We start from the raw sequence: 17,456 nt of genomic DNA on the forward strand, positions 1-17,456 counted from the left end.
TCCCTTGGAAGGGACATATGCTGTAGGCCTTAACTTCTGGTGAGTTGTTCTGTATCTTAGCACTTTAGGTACTTACACCTGGGGTAGTACCACCTCAAAACCACTGGTGGGACATCTGTGTTTGATACCACTTTAATAACGTTGTCCTTAGCAATGCCTATTAGGAATGTTGGCTATTGTTTTCCAGTTATGGAAGTGCACTATTTGCTGTTTGTAGACTGTTAAGGGAAGGCCATTCTACAGGAGACGGCAAAACTACAGAAGACTTCCTCTTTTGTTAATCCGCAGTAAATGCAGTAAGTAGCAGAACCTGAAGTAGTGAGACCATTGCACTTGGTCTAAGTTTCATTTAAAATATTAACACTTAGAAGCAGGAGGACTAAAATGGCAATACTTACAATAGACAGTTATGACCATTCATTGCATTTTTCATAAAAAAAGATTATAACACAACGATCTGTTAACATGGTAGAGCTAATTTAGTGCAAAAATTGCAGAACTGTTTCAATACGTATCCTAGCAATGTTTCCTAAAAGAGTCAGGTAAAGCATTCCAGGTGAAAGATTCAGAGCATTTTAGAATTACGTTTGGTTGTGAATTTCAGTTATATTTGCCTGCAACAGCAGTTTTACAAGTCAGCAAAGCTGGCACCCTTTTTCGATTCTCAGCAAGTCCCACCTATTAATTCAATTAATGTAGAGAAATTTAACCCTGACTCAGTTTGGAATATTCTGTAATTGCTGACTTTGTAAAGGTGGCAAATATATATTAACAAACTGCACCCTGACACTTTTTCTGTAATAAGGGAGGTTTTTAATTTCTGCTTCGCAACTGGCTTCACTGTTAGCCGTGAAGTAGAGAAGGCAGAAGGTACAGAACTGGTACAGCTCTCAGAGCACGGAAAAGCTGATTTGCAAACACATACATCCTGCCAGAAGACACAACATTAAATCACTAGAACTGCCTCCATATGCCTAAATACAGTTACTTCTTACTTTTCTACCCATCTAACAAATGAATGCAGAAGACACTGACATTCCAGGCACCTTCCAAAACATGCTCTGAAAAGCTCTTAAGTTACATTTACCTAATAAAGGTCTAAAGACTAAAATTGAAGGACCGCAGCACTTCAGAGACACTGGCTGCTCAGGAAACATTTGACTAGGTGTTTCCCTCCTCTATTCTTCTAACTTCAGAGAAAAAGTAAGATTTAACAAAAAGGAGGCTGTGTCTGTCAGAGGTGCTAGAAAAGCCAAGTATCAAAGAATAACAGGAAGTATTTTCTTCCTACTGTCCAATAAAAGCAGACCTAATCATGATCCTTCTTATATTCAAAGCATTTCAATTATACACTGTCATTCTATTGATTATTGGATCCAAATTCCTTATCATCTGTCATCACTTCTTTTCTTGTCACATTTATTTTATGGAGTAGTATTCAACACCTGGATGGAGTTCACACTCACAGTTTCAGTCCACCTTTGTAACTTCTTTTTGCATACTCTGCAGTTGATTCTGAGTCTTCTTATTCCATGAGAGATTTGACGTGCAACACACATTCCAAATAAAAATACTTCAAAAAACTCCAGCCAGCCCATCCCTGTATTGCCTAAAAGCAGGAATTGCCTTTACAGCAATTTCTTATCTCAGAAAATGTTGTTTTGAAGTAAATCTTCATATGCAGTGTGTGTCCAAACCATTATTGTGGTCTTTGGCCATTAAGTGTCAAACAAATACTGATGAAACTGTATCTGCTATACCTACAAATGAAATAATAATAATAATAAAAATTAATAAATACTGGAAGTGGAAACTTGCCAGAAATAAGTTTCCAGAATTCATATAATGCCATCTATGCCATGACAGTCGGTGAACTGCTGGGGGCAGGCAGGGGAGGCAGGGAATCAGCTGCAGTCCTTTTATTTCTCCCTTGCCTGACTGTTTATAGCTGAGATCAACTCTCCTCCTCCCTCTGCTTTCATGTTCAAAACTTTACATCCTTTCTGAGGACTCAGCATTGGTCCAATCTCAGCACTGAAAAGCCCTCTAAACTTTGATATCCTCTTCCTTTCTAATCACATGCATTAGCAATGTACAGACAATATGAAGCTATGCAGCTTTGAAAGCTCACCAAGAGACTAGAGATCACAAATCCTATTACACGACACATTTTTGTACATATATACAAACACAGAACGAACTAGGCTTTTATTCATGCTCAATTCTTTTTGTACTGTACTCTTTCCAGCACTGAAAGCCAAGTCTGACAACAGCCTGGGAAGGTATCAAAGGGTGATGGCTCTTACACCCTCCAAAGTGGTGTCACAGCACCTATAAACCAGAAGACATAATCTATGGGGTAAAAAGAGAAACTACTGGCCTTTGCAGGATGTTCTTGCATGGCATGCTACAGAAAATGTGCAAAAGCCTGCTTTTTGAAAGATGAGATATTGAAAATAACACATCTGTTCTTCCTGACCACCTCTACAATTGAGTTGCTTTAATTAGCACTACTTCTAAACTTCTCTTTGCAAATACTGTGTTTATACAACAACAGTCAGAACAAAAGTTTCAGCAACATGGAAAAGCTATGATGGGATACATTGTCCTGATCTTTACCGAGTGCAGGCAAATGCAGTATTATCTATTCTTATTTGCAGATGGCTTACATCATCTTAACACCTTTTACAATGACTGAGAGCTACTTTGAAACCTACGCGGAAGGAAAAGCCAACAGAAGACCTCCAGTGTTAATCTAACAGACAAAAATTCAATGGACACACACCACACTACCTGGTAGTCCAATCCCAGCAATTTGGCTCAGCAATCTTTGCCGGTAAACAGGAGCTTCATCTGCCTTACCTCCATATCCAGCAATTTAGAAGACACTGGGTATTAAACACTACATAACCCCCTCAAACACCAAGAAGAATCTCATGCAAATGGTAAAGAGGGCAGGTGGAAGTAGCACTAAAAGTTATACCTCTGCCCTGCAAGAAAAGCCACAAGCAGGGTACACGATTCCCAAGCAGAGGCAGATCCACTTTCCAGATCGGTTTGTTTTACCTGTACTGAGGATAGCAACAGCACTAACCTCCAACCATGATACGTGACCATGCGCTTTACAATGCGATCACCTCTATATGGTAAGGTACAATAGCGCTTTATTGGTTGTGCCGTATCCAGCTTTATCTTTGCATAGTGTTTTTCAAGCATTCAAATATATGGCTTGGTTGAACCGGCAACCACTTTATTTACTGGACTCATCTAACCTCTTTTAAAACACAGCAATCCCTTGTATTTCCTCTCTCAGGATCCCACTAGATCACTTTAAGTACATGAAGAAACATATCCCAGCATGTGGCCTTTATCACTTGAAATATTTTTTGTCAGACTTACCACAGATATTGCCGCCTATCTTAACATGAACATAGCCATCTATTCCCCATGTAGGCCCCCAAGAGTTCTGTACAATCCAGTAAGGGATGCTACCTGGAAGAGACATTTTCATCAATGAGCGACCACCCAAGATCTGGGAAGCGTAAAAAACATCTAACAGCGTTAATTACTATTTTAATATCTCATCATTTCTGACAGTTTGACGATATAGTACAGTGAAACCTACTGTTGCGCACACAGAGGACAGAGCTAATATTCCAGAGTTGAACAGACTGGATATATCCTCTGCTAGTGTAAAGAAACACAGCCATGTTCTTGCCTTTACAAGAACATGAAGTCCCACAGAAGTGAAGGAGGCCAGACAAGAAGAGTTTTCCTCCTGTGATCAGGCTGCATTTCCAGAACTGATATGACACCAAACCAAACAGATTTTAACAGAACTCCCAGTCCTGGATTTTAATAATTTGCCCTACAGGAGGCAAGTTGCAAATAAGAGAAGAAAGACAAAAACCTACTGATTTGAAGTTCAGTTGATGGAAACGCACCTGTTCTGTCAAAACCAGTGATAAGAACAGCGTGATTTGCTCTTCCACTGGAGCAGTGATATTGTATGATCCCACCAAGATAATCCTGCCAGCTAACCGCATCTACTGTTACTGCCAAAGGGCCCCAGTTAACAAGCATCCTCATCATTTCTTCTTCTTGACCGCTGTGAAAGAAGTGATTGATAATGCCTAGTTACTTAACTTAGCACACTAAAGCAATCCGAGAGGTGGTAATCTAAAATGAAATAATTGAACTGTTTCCTCTTGAGTTCTACACACCACATAACATACATCAATAAATACGTATTTCATATAATACAATACAGTAACATAAATATAGGGCACAAAGACTATGGAAAAGGTGCAGATCCAAAGATATGATCCTATTGAAAAGAAGCAGGTTTCTGGGTAAAGTCAGCGGGCAATGGTGAGCACTACATACCTTTTATACATCACTCCTCTCAATTAAAAACAGCTTTGGACAAACCATTAGCCTGTATTATTACTTCCCACTCTTTTTTCAAACATGCAGAAGTACCTCTTATATCATACCTAATAATACACTAAAATACGTATCTCAAACATTACAAAACATAAGACATTACCACTATGGGATATCTACCATTAGCATCCTCATATGGTTTTACTTATATAATATAATGGAACAGGAAATCTTTATCATGCATGATATGTGCAATAACTAAATTTGGCAAATACAGACTGGCAAAGCTGTAATTGATTTTAGTTATTTATATCTGGCAGTAATTCAATTCCTAGTCAAAACTGTATTTCCTGTCTTTAAGTTCAGTATGCAGCTGTATTGTGCTAATAAAAATCAGAAACAAACTTTCTTGGTACAGAAACCTAAAAAGTTACCAGTTGTCTTTACAAAATTCAGTTGACAGCACTGTTTGTAAAGTTATGGACTGGACGAGGATGCAGATGGGTATACAAATGAATGAATACTGAAATAACTGAATACTTCCTAACTTTTATCAACAAATTCCACTTAGTATGGGTAGGATTTACCATTTCTGATACTTTAGCAGTGTAATGTTCACTTAGAATATATTAAAAATTGTATGTGACTCAACGTTCCAGTTTAAACATAGCCAATGTAAAAGACATAATCTGAAGACACAGACTTAAGCTTTCTAGTTCAAAATGGCTTAGTGATGACAGGGTTGAGCAGATTCATTGTGGCAAACCTTAACTCTCAAAAATGTTATGTGTTAATTCTTATCCAGTACACAGCTACACAACTGATGCAATCAGCTTCATAACCTTTGGCCGGTCAATGCACTATTGGCTCTAGCTTATTTCACAGTTACTGAACGCAGAAGGAAAAGTACAGCAAATAAAAAGAATCAATAGCAGCTACCTGAAGTCATATGCAGCAAATCCCGTTATTGAAACTCCAAAATCTGAGTGACCAAAATAATGGCACAGTCCTGTCTGAGCTTTGAAAGTATATTCTGAATCTCTCACGAGTTTTACTTTTGTCTGCAAGAAGATAAATGAATGAGAATATAACACATTTGACTTTAACACTAAAAAGCTCAAAATACATTGAAAATTACCTCAGAACTCACTCAAAAGTCAGTGTGCTCTGGGCGAGATTCAAAATAAGAATGTTATGCTGGGAAATACGGTATTTGCTATCTTTAGTTTCCTTGTTTGTGGAGAAAGCTTCAGAAGGGATTCACAAGTCTTTAAAAAATGAATGAAATTTACAAGGTCTCTGGTTTAAACTAGCCTTATGAGCAATCTCATCAGTTTCAAGACACAGAGACTATGCATTCATTTAATGAATGACTATTCTTTCCCTTCAAATGACACCCACACACAAAATGACCCTCTCCTTGGGACAGTTCAAGACTACAAGTATCCCAAGAACAGTTATATAAAATACTGAAATTAAGTCAAATTCTGTTATTGGCATCAAATCCTCACACAGGTATACAACATATTATAACGGCTGCCACAGTTCCAAGTCCAGCTACAAAGCTATTGCATCAACATTTTATACTTTTCCTGTCTTCTGCAGTACAGTCTGTTTATGACAGTGTCTTCTCCAGTCCAACTCATTTGTAGTTCCTCTGTGGTCAAGCAAAAGAGAATTTTGCTTCAGATGAATCTAGATGGAATATCCTCAGTCTTTCTTGAAATGCAAATTAAACAAGTATCTAGACTGTTATTAGCCATAGTTATATGACCCTTCAGCATAATTACAGTTTCTTAAAAGAAAAAATAATTTCTTTTTTAAAACTTAAATAATTAAACAAGTATCTAGACTGTTATTAGCCATAGTTATATGACCCTTCACCATAATTACAGTTTCTTAAAAGAAAAAATAATTTCTTTTTTAAAACTTAAATAACTATGGAATTCTTTTAATATTCCTATACTCAAACTGTTGTCCTAGAGTGCTTTTTATTTTTAAAGATACTAAAATGTTTCTGCTGATGTATAGTAACGTACATTTTGCATTTTTCATGAATGAAATGTGTTAGCTACAACTAAAGTAGAAACTATGTCTGTGTTTTCATTGCTTTGGGTTGCAAGTGAAACAATGGTAAAAGCAGTGAATTTTATTCTGAGGTTCTCCACACTTGTGGCATGATTTTAGTGTTTGCAACAGGAACCACAAAAATTTGAAAGCAGAATTATCTTAACATCCCTCCTCTTCCCCAAATGCTGGTGGTTAAACTGGACACTTAAATCCACAAAACAACACACAGATAAATGACTCCTCCTACACTGGCACTGTACGTCTCAGTTCTGATTTAATTCAGTGGCAATACTGTAGATTTCAAGGAACGTTACTTTCAACCCCTATGGGTTGATTTGTTATTCACAAAAACATATATAGACCATAAAATTCCAATCAAATTTCAATTCTGCTTGAACCGCTTGACTCTAGGTTAAATAAATAAGCACACATACATACACAAACACATGCATATGTGTATATATATATACCTGCACACCCATACATTAAAAAAAAAAAAAAAAAATCTCATACAACCTTACACTGCACTTTCCCCCTCATTTTTTCCCAGTAAACAGGAATGGTAACAGGAAAGCTAAGAAAGGGTTCGAGATTTATGAAAAGTTTCAAACCTGGTTCAGCCAACTCAAAGCACTAACAGTGGATCCCCCGCTGCAGCCGTAATTATTGTATGAACAGTCAATAACCTGCTGTATGCTGAGTTCTTCCAGGTTATTTCCTTTAATTGCATAGGCAGACTCTATACTACCCACAACGCTGAAAGCCCAGCAGCCTCCACACTGGTACAAAGAGAAAGTAAACGGGTAAAAATAAAAGTCAGGTTTGTTTTTGAAGCCTCACGTAAAAAGGAAAAAAAAATAAAGTCGAAAGGGTCTTCTCTAATGCTCGTTTACTACATTTTCCTTGAACCTTGTTTTTAAGGCAATAATACAGAAATTTAAGCAGCCATTTAATATGAACTGTTTCCCTCCCCCCCTGTACTTTCTGAAAGCTAGAATTGCATTATCGGTGTCTCATTTTAAGGATTCCTTCCAAATTAATTTTTGGCCTTTATGACAGGTCTGAAGATGCTTTTTGCTGTGAGATATCTATTTTCTTAAAGAAGGATTGGGTCTCAGGATTCAATAATTTTTAAACCGCATTAAACAGTAAGTTTTTGAAAAGGATGCACTTAAGGACAGTCTATAATGCTGCACAGTCTGAAGAATTCTTTAGAAATGTATTAGATGACAGTTTAAGAAACAGTAAACTGAAAATAAGCATAAAAACAAAATTCTTAGACAGTAACAGAATCTATACTGCAGTTCTAGGCTCTTTAAACTGCGGCACTTAAAATAGGAAGCTGAATTTATTCCTAGGTAAGGTCCAGGTCACACTATGTGAAGCACAGAAAGGAAACTCACTGGGTATTTACCAGCTTGTTTGTTTCTTACCAGTGACCATAGTCACTTTGGGATAAACTGTAATCCTGTGGGGTCTGGTTATCTTCCTATCATGAATGCCTCCCCCGAGGTGTTCAATGGTAAAGATGTAGGTGGTGACCAGCCACGGGCATTCAATCATGACAGAAAACAACAGCAAAGGATCTATACACATCCAGGTGAAACTGGGGGATGACGTCAGGTACTGAACTTAGCTCAGTCTCTTCAGGAAAAGACAAAATACACATTGAGCAAAATATTTGCAGATTTAGTTAACTAGATCAAAAAAACGTATTGCACACAGTTTATAACTGTGTAATTTCTAAATGCACAACAGTTACACCTCATGCGTTTAAGTCTAATCCCATTTTGCATAAAATGTGATGTGACTTTGCATATGTTCAGCGGGCCATGCTTGTGCCAGCTCTCCAAGGAGTCTTGAGGCAGTGCTGGTCCCTTCCAAAACCCTCACTGTGCTCTGCAACTTACCTGCTGGAACTGCCTCTGAGCAGTGCTTGAGAATCACAAAAGGAAAACACCAGGACTTACTGTCCGCTGATTTCTCACTTCTGCAATGACTTTCTTATCCCTCCAGTCAAACTTCTTTGGCAAAGGTTTTTCCTCTCCCTTTGGCAATTTCACGTATCTGGGAAGTTTGCGAGGTATGCTTCTTAAGTAAATAGCTAAACAAAATACAAACATCTATAAATCTACTAAGAAAACCCCACAAACTACTGTTTTACTAGAAACCCAAGAGGAAACTTTGATCTGTGGTTACAATCATGAGATTACATCACATTCTCAAATACATAGAAAATGAATGTATTTCAAAATACTCATTGTACTCCAGAATGAATGTAAATATTCCTAGAGTTCTAGAAAGAACAGAAATATCTCAAGTAGGCAATGAATGTATGTACAAAGCATGAAGATTTACTAGCTGATCAATAACCATTCCATAAACCAAATCTTGTTTGAAATTTTTCTACAGCGTTTTACTTACTGAAAAATATTACTTTATTTTAGTCAAGCAAAAAGAGAAAAATAAGAGAATAACGTATAGATTCCGAAAGACAAGCAAATTGCTAGTTTTTCACTAAAAAAAGCTGCTTAATTATTTAAAATTTAAAAAGGTGCAAAATCCCTCAATGAATAGAATTAAGAGCAGACTTGAACAGCAAGAAGGGAAGACTAGGAAAATTTACTTTGTAAAAAAAAAATTGTGTCATATTGCTCCTGAAAGTCATGGCTATCCTAGTACAGCCAGGGACCTTAAAGCATTGTTTGGATTGTAGCCAGTTTCGTCTTGGGGGTGTACTTGAGAACCTTGTGTATTTTCCAGTTTTAAAACTGTTGCAAATAAAGAAGGCTTTAAGATCCTGTGAGAAGGAATAAGGAGAAAGGAAGGAGAAGGAATAGTGTATGTATTAAATCGCATTCAGGCTCTGGGCAATTCAACATTGCAAGACCAGAGAAACACAGGATCAGACTCCTAGAATCATTTAGGTTGGAAAAGACCCTTAAGATCATCGAGTCCAACCATCTGATGTCCTTATACTGAGGTGCCCAAAACTACACACAGTATTTGAGGTGAGTGCAGTGCAGGGTGGGCCCATCCCTTCCTCGGCCGGCTAGCTGTGCTGGGCTTGGTGCACCCCAGGAAACGATTGTTGTATTCTTCCAAAGTACTTACAGTTTGGTGCCAGACATTGTAAACTAGCTTACTATCAGCACTGGGACAATCCATAAATGTGAAAGACACAAGGTTCTGGGAAAAAAAAAAAGAAAAATAAAAGAAAAGGCAATAGCAGCAGCCAGAAAATGTACCTTTGAACTCTTCAGGAAACAGGTGAGAAAACTGATTTATTCCATAGAAAGCAGTTGTATTATCTTTTGATGATGAATTCAGTAACCTAATTCTTTTAGCACTTTCCTGAAGGAAAAAGAAATATTAGTGGGCATTATTAACTTAGAAGTAGTGACAAAACCATAAGAGCAGAGAAAGAAGAGTAAACATGAACCTGGGTAACAAGACAGCTGCTCCCCTCAGATCCACCGTGGATTCCCAGCAAACCAATATAAATGCCATTAGACAGATTTCAACTCCAAGAAAGACACGGAATAAGCATTTAATGTTAAGGGCACAGACGGTAAAAAAATGGTATGAGACAGCCAAACCAGCCAAGCCAAGAAGAAATTGTGTCCAAGCCATCTGATGGCCTCTTCCAGCAGCACAACAAACCTTGTGGTTCAGAGAGACTTAAAAATCTCTTCGTGTGAGAGCTAACCCTGTATCGCTTCACCTCCTCATAAAGCAAAAGGGCAGTATAACGGCCTAGAGACATTTAAAAATTAACCTTTAAGTTATCAGGAATCCTAGATCTCTGGAAACCATGGGTTTGACCTACAAAAGCAAGACAATGGGACACCCCCACCCCCCTCTGCTGCAGACAAAGTTCGACACGAAGCCTAAAGACGCTTAACGCCACTTTTTTACGCAGACTTCACCGCAGCGCTGACCGAGTGCGTGCGGGCAGCACCGCCTGGGCCGCCCCGAGGGGAAAGGGGGGCACTGCCGGGGGCGGGGCCGCCCCGATTCCCTGCGAAACGGCCCCAGCGGCCACCGCCGAGCGGCCGGAGCCGGGGGCGCGGAAGGGCTGGGCCCGCCTCCGCCTCCGCCACCGCCGCGGCCCCAGGCTGCCACCTGGCGCCGGCGCGGGGAAGGGGCGGGGGGCAGCGGCCACCCCCGGGCGGCGGTTCGGGGGAAGCCCAGCGGGCAGGGCCGAGGAAAACGAAACTGCAACGGACGCCGGAGCGGGTAGCGGCGCTCCGGGGCTGTGCCGTGCCACCTTCCTCCGCCCGCCAGCCACCCGCTTAGCGGCGGCACCTCACACCCCTCCTCCTCCTCCGGCGGAGCCCGCAGTGTCCGTGCGGGCAAGGACACCTACCCGGAGGGCTGCCGCCGCTTCTTTCTCCCGGCCGCTTCCGTCCCACGGAGGGCGGCCCTGACTGCCGCCGCCCTCCTCCCCGGGCCGGGTGCCTGCCGGCGGCAGGAGGGCGCAGGTGCCGGCCCGCAACAGGCAGCAAAGAAGCGCCAACACCCTCAGGGGGCGGCGGGGGCCAGCGCCGCTACCCGCCATGCCGCGCCGGGCAGCGAGAACCGCTCCCTGCCGGCTCCCCGGGCGGCGCCCCTCCCCTGACCGCCCTGTCATGGCGGGGTGGGGCCTGGGGGGCGCTTTCCCACCCGGCGCCTGTGGGCCGGGCTGCTGTCGTGGGGCAAAGGGGGCTGACGCCTCCTCTCCTCCCAGCCTGCGGCCAGAGGCAGCCCCCAGCCTCCCCCCGCAGCGGGTGTGGGGCAGGCGGGCGCGGGGGGCCGCGGCGCGAAATGGTGGCCGCCCGGCAGCCGCGCCTGTCGCGCCGCATGCGAGGGCTGGGCGCGCTCCCGCCGGCGCTGGGGCCGGTGCTGCCCGCGGGCTCCCGCCGCCCGGCGGGCGGTGTGGCGCTGCGCGTGGCGCGGCGCGCGGGAAGCCGTGCTGCGGGCGGGGCGCGGGGAGGCGCGCGGGGCAGCGGATGAGGCGGGAAGCGGCGCCGGGCGTTAGCTCGTGGGTTAGAGGTTAACGGCAGGCCTTCACTGAGAGGGAAGCTGGTTGGTACCGGCAAACCGGGCAGCCAGCGGGAAGGGGAAGGCGCCCTGGCTGCTTTGGGGCGGCAGAAACGGAGCTTTAGCGAGGGGAGCATTGGTGGGGAGGGAAGGGCTACCCCGTGTTACACACCCAGTGCCCGCAGCCTCTGGTGCCCGGCGCGACTGGTTTGTGTTGCAGAAAAGATTTGAGGGAAACCTGTGTGGGCTTCGGGTGGCTCATGGTTTTCCTTACAGACCAGTCATCTGCAGGTACTCGAGCAAGCAGGTTAGTGCTTGGTGTTTAAAACTCCAGTGTCAGTTAACACAGTCCTTTTTGTTAATTTCCATCGCCAGTTAAGCAGAACGTTTCTTTAAACCCAGTCTGTGTTTGGGTTGTCTCCGTTGCTTTTCTCCTGACCATCCCATTACCACAGCGCGGTGCCCTGCCCTGTGGTGCTGGTAGCAATCCTCGCAGCGCCGTGTTTGGAAAACACGAGGCTTCCCTTGTGCTGAAATTTTAAGTTACACTTGTGAAGTTTTTGTGCTGCCATTGCTGTGTTGTGTAACATCAAACTCGTGTTGGAGTATGGGCTTTGTAAAGGGTGAGGTGGAGGATTGTGCCAGTGTGTTCTTTTTGCAGCATTTTTATCCGATAATATAAGTTTGAAAGAGAAACGATGCTGTATGAAACCCAGGAGATCCGTGTATCTGTAACTTGTAACAGTAGGTGCATACAGAGCTGGCAAGTAAAAGACAGGGGGTTAAACGGATGCCTGAGGTGGGTGGAGGGTGGGTGAGGGCAGCCCCACTGGGTGACCTGCACACCTCGCTGCCTTGTCACCCCCCGGGCGTGCTGACTTCTGAGAACTGGATTTTTTGTTAGCATTCCTCTCTGGGATGGTAAGGCTGCCTGTTTTTTGGGGAGGTACAGGTAGCTTCAGCAATCTGAGTGCGTGACTGATGCCTGGCATCTCCCCGGTGGTGACTGGAGAAGGATTTGAATAACTTTAATCAGCAGCACTACAGAGTCTTCTGTGTTAGGTAAGCGTTTAACCCCTCTCCCCCCCTTCACATAAAATGGTGTTTTGCTCTTTTCTGTCACCAGAATGGCAAAAGTGTTCTGGTGTTGGCTGTCCTCATGCTGCATTTACTGTTTTTTAAAAAATTGAACAAATATAAAGCAATTTTACAAACCCCCCCTCACTATTCTAAAATGAGACTACTGTACCAGAGCTGTTACCTGTCGGGGAAGGGAGAACAACCCTCAGTACTTTAGTTATGGGATGGCAACAGTTCCTTCCAGTCCACCCTGCTGATAACGGAGCATTGGTGTTTATTTGCAGAACACTTACCGTGCAGGTACATTTTCTTAATGATGGAAAGAAAAATAGATTATTCTGCTTTATAGCCTAGAGTTCTGTGTAGAGAAGGGAGAGTTTAACATACTGTCGTTACTGAGATGTTGAGGCATTTTAAAGGCATTCATATGGTGGGATGTAGATTAACGATTGATCAATCATGGTAGTTCAGGCAGTATAAATGAAAGTTTATGATCTGATCCCACCCAACAGCTCATGTCTAGGGTTGAACAAATGTGGGAATCATGATCCATCTCTACCTTTGCCTTCCCCCTCCTGTGGAATGACTGCTGGGGGACTGGCTGATCTGTCACCACTTTTGGTATGGGAGGGCTATTCATGGCTTTTAGCCAGAGTATGAAAGAGCTTGATAACGGCAGATTTTATTGGTTATCCTGATATGTTTTATCATTGTAAACCCAGCATTGCCATAAGAGATATTACTACAACTTATTACAAACTTGTATTGACATCATGAGGTCTAGGAGCAGCGTAGGGACTGGATAGGATGAAGACAATAACACAAGAAGTGAATGGTGAAACCTTTTAAAGGGTGGTCTGAACCTCAGCAGCCAAATCCTGAGGCAAAGTCCATCAAACTGTGACTCTGGGCACTGAGACCCCCAGGACAAGTGCAGGGCAGCAGCTGGTGGGAGTGTCAAAGGAAAGCTCAGTATGGGAACCACACCTTGGATGTACTGATCACGAGTAACAGGAGCCTTAGTGCAACTGTCACGTGATTTTATTCTGTACAGTATAGTATAATGGAACAGGAAAGAAGTTACTTTGCCAGTCAGCATAAGCAACTGAAATTAGCTTTGACAAAAAGTAAGTTTTGAAATAAAGTGTTTTTCCACCAGGCTAACATTATCAGCTTTCACTAAATACTAAAAGTATGCTAGCTTTGAAATCTATTGCTTGGAAATGATGATTATCTCCAACTGAATAAATGTTCTTATTTTGTTATATAGTAATTAAATGATAAACCAGTCAACTTAGCTTTACTGGAAAAAAAGATACATTTTCTGTTATTTTTCAGTTATTATCCATGGACTATGGCTCGTCCATAACCGGAGAAGCTGTTGTGCTTGGAGGAGCTATTTTATTTTTTATGCAGACTTCAAGAGTTACTTTTCTTGTGAAACACATGAGGGCAGCAGAGGACTTCTGGAAAGGTAGTTGCAAAACCATGCGGTTTTGTTTGTTATTTTAATTAAAATAAATAAACAAACACCAAATAAACAAACAAAATATACCTATTTTTCCAAAATAGGAGGAAATATACCAGACTGATTTGCATTAAAAATTCTGTACAGCATAGCAAGAGGAAAAAGTGTGTTTCTTCTGGATTTGCCCTCTCTGCACTATGTAGGTGGGCCAATTTACCTTGTTCAAGGGGAGAGTGTTAAAAAAGTCAGTGTCTCCTCTGATGACTGGCTCAGGGAGAATAGAAATGTAACAGACAGCAAAAGGTAGGAGACTGACAGCCAAAGTGTTTCAGAATGCTTTATTTTTCCACTGAACTACCATGCTATTAAAGCATTTCGTACTTGTCCTTAGATGAACACAATCCCACCAAAGTGCATGGAGAGCTCTGTCTATAGGCACACAGTCCCTGTTCTGTTTTAAATTACTCCAGTGTAAATCTAGTTTTGCTTCATTAAGGTAGAAGAAATTATACTGGTAAAAATATCAGAATCGGGCCTATAAAAAGGAATAGGGTGTAAAGGTTGTGGGGGTTTTTTTGACTGGTTGGTTGGGTTTTTTAAAGATTTTATTGATGTCAATTTGTATTGTTTCATTGACACAGGTAAGCCATACAGGTCACGCAAGACAGGTGATTAAAATCTTTTTATGCATGGGTACACTTTGTTTCTATTGCAAGATTTTTTTCAGAAGATCTGGTTTAGAATTTTATATTTTAAAACATTTAGTTTTAAATATATTTTAATGGCATTTTACATATCTCTTTATTATTCTGGCTACTCATTAGAAGCACTTCATGAGTCCAAACGGTGCATATGAAAGGAAGAAGCAATAATGAATATATATTTAGGAATCTCTAAACTCATTGTAAAGTGTTTTTCTTTAAAAGAACCTATTCCTTTCTTAAGAGGATTTGTTTCTCATCAAATGCAAAACACCCATTTCTCAAATTACTTGTAACTTATAGCAGTATAATTAGTGGGTGGATTTTCATAGTACTACAGAGTCAGAGTGAGAGAGCATCTTAATATTTAGTATACTGGCTTCCCCCCCCCCAGTGATCTTTGCATAGCTGTGTGAAATAGTTAATTGACTCTTGTTAGGCAGCTTAGCTTCAGTGTCCTTTGGCCTCTATGTTTATAATTATTGTAGCAAACAATGGCAAAATACAATAAATTAGTTCTGAGTTGAAGACAGGTCTTCCAAGGATGGGTACCGCTGCTGCTAAGGGCAGTAACGAGGTGTGCTAATGGACCTGTGGGGAGAGGGGATGCCTTTCACTTTGATAGGTATCTACATAACAGCAGTTTGGACTTCTGCCTTTTGCATGCATATACAATGTTTAACAAATAGAAAATAGGTCCCTTTGTGTTAGTGTAGTCCTTGGTCTCAGAGAGAAATAATCTAAATCTGGCAGCAGGTGGAGCTGAGCGCCTTTTCTTAAAAAGTCTTGGGGGAAAATTATTTCAGGATAAGTCTAAGGATTGATTTATTTTAAGACCTTGCAGAGGTGTTGTTTGCTAATATAGTTGCACTGGTAACAATTATTAAAATGCAAGTGACAGTTGCAATCTGGGGATGCAATCTGGTCCTGTTTAAGCCAATGTGAGGGTAAGTAAGCGGTGTTTCTGTAGCTAGCATTCCAAAGTTGTCTTTTCTGAGCCCCGAAGTAGACTTTGAAGTTTGTGAGAAGCAGGGAAAATTACACATGGTAATAGTTGGGTTTGCAGGAGTAACCAAGCTGTGCAAGGAATTGCCTTAGCTAGATTGTGATAAACAACTGTGTTGACCATGAGGTCTCTCCTGGTAGAGCTATCTTTCTTTGCAAATGATGTAGGAACTGTAGGACCTGCTTCTTCAAACCTGACTCTTCTGTATCTCAGTTGAATATCCTGAACACCAGTAAGTCTCTAGCTCTTTTTTTATTTTTTTTTTCTTCAGTCTTGTCAGTAGGAGATGAATTATGAATGAAGAAGGCTGGCAGTGGAGCTAATAATTCAAATCAAATGGTGAATCAAAATTTGAAAATGCAGAAAGATATGGTTAGGAGCAACATCCTTTCTGAGTGAGACTGAAGTAAAGAAGTCTTGACAGTTTTAGGGAGATGAGAATTGGCATTTAGAATGGTGGCCGTGCCATTTCTAATTTTCTGTCCTCATTGCCAGTCCCAATTGCCAGTGTGGATAATAACTTGACATTAAGTATTCTCAGCTGAGAGAACTTCTCAGATCCAGGTCTTTCAAATCTTACTTTCCTGTTAACTTTTTGTCTTTTAAAGATTTAATTATCCCCAGAAAGTGGGGTAAGTGGTCAGCTTTTCAGGAAGAAATTCAGGATCTATTGGGTGCAGCCTGGTTTAAGGGCACAAGCATTGATAAACTTAGATTCACTTTAGTTGTTCCTGTTTCTTCCATCAAATGGTTTGACTATTATGGGAGGTGGACAGAGTGCTTGTAAGTACAATTAATATTGTTTTGCAGAATCCACTTTACAAATTTCTGTAAAACCTCTAGTTAATTTGTTTGTACATCCTTCATTAATTACTTCGTGAATTCATCAGTGACTCTGTTGGTAGAAGGACTTGCCAAATTTAAGTAAAATGAGAAACAAAGAAGAAAGTACCATTCAGGTACTTTTTCAGGTATTCATTCAGGAGTAATCCAGGTATTTATATCCTAAATAGAGTTTTGCACTACTTTTTGGAGGATGTAGTTACTGATTTTCTCTAGTGTTTTATATATATGTATATATATATATAAACTCACAACTGCTGTTGAATCTAGCCCAACCCTATATTCTCTGTGTTCTGTATACGATGCCTTCCACTTCTGTTTTACTGTGGAACTTAAAAGGACTGATTTTTCCAATCACATTGATGAGAATCAGTTGTGACTATTACTGCTACGATTATACCACTATTGAAATTATACCTTGTCCCTGTTGTGTTCTATATCCATAGATTTCTAGTGCTTTTTGTGGGAAGGTCAGCAGTGTAAAACCAAGGTCAGATTTGCACCTCAGGCATGAGGTCTGTGTTCATGACTAACCTGTGCACAGAAATAGGAGGTCTGTTTTGCATCAGCAGCTGACTTCAGTCTAGCTCAGATTTTGTTGTTAATGTGCCACATGCTGTTAAGGTGGGGCAGAAAGTAAAGTCATTGCAAGAAGAAATACTGTTTTTATTGTGCTGAAGTTTTGGTGGAAGGTTAATTATTTATTTATTTTTTTGGTTTTGTGTTGGGGTTTTTTTTGTTGCTTTAGGTATTGTTCTAACAGCGAGCTTTTATGCAAGAGGAGTGACTTTCCTGTATTCCCCACTGCTGCTTGTGTGCAATTCACCCCTGTGTTGTCACCATTTCCGTACGTGCTGCTGAAGGTGCTAAGCTTTTCTGA

At 41.3% G+C, this 17,456-nt stretch overlaps 1 protein-coding gene across 1 annotated transcript; it reads right to left on the bottom strand.

The window, feature by feature from the left end:
- Window positions 1-256: 256 nt before the first annotated feature.
- Window positions 257-11,089, bottom strand: CTSO (cathepsin O). The gene is made up of 8 exons (XM_055795381.1): window positions 10,826-11,089; window positions 9,705-9,810; window positions 8,427-8,560; window positions 7,068-7,235; window positions 5,326-5,447; window positions 3,945-4,108; window positions 3,400-3,492; window positions 257-1,760 (listed from the first exon to the last, which is right to left on the bottom strand). Exons 1-8 carry the CDS (start codon window positions 11,087-11,089, stop codon window positions 1,726-1,728), a joined length of 1,086 nt encoding a protein of 361 aa, XP_055651356.1. The 3' UTR covers window positions 257-1,725.
- Between the last annotated feature and the right edge of the window lie 6,367 nt (window positions 11,090-17,456).

Source organism: Falco peregrinus, chromosome 2 (assembly GCF_023634155.1).
Source record: "Falco peregrinus isolate bFalPer1 chromosome 2, bFalPer1.pri, whole genome shotgun sequence".
In the NCBI taxonomy this organism is placed as follows: Eukaryota; Metazoa; Chordata; class Aves; order Falconiformes; family Falconidae; genus Falco; species Falco peregrinus.

Excerpts from the sequence above, each read along its gene's own strand:
- CTSO (XM_055795381.1), bottom strand. The coding sequence starts at position 11,089 with ATGACAGGGCGGTCAGGGGAGGGGCGCCGCCCGGGGAGCCGGCAGGGA. Across the intron at positions 8,561-9,704 it reads GTTTCCTGAAGAGTTCAAAG|CTATTTACTTAAGAAGCATA; the intron begins GTACATTTTCTG and ends TATTTTGTTTAG. Across the intron at positions 4,109-5,325 it reads TTTGCTGCATATGACTTCAG|CGGTCAAGAAGAAGAAATGA; the intron begins GTAGCTGCTATT and ends CTTCTTTCACAG.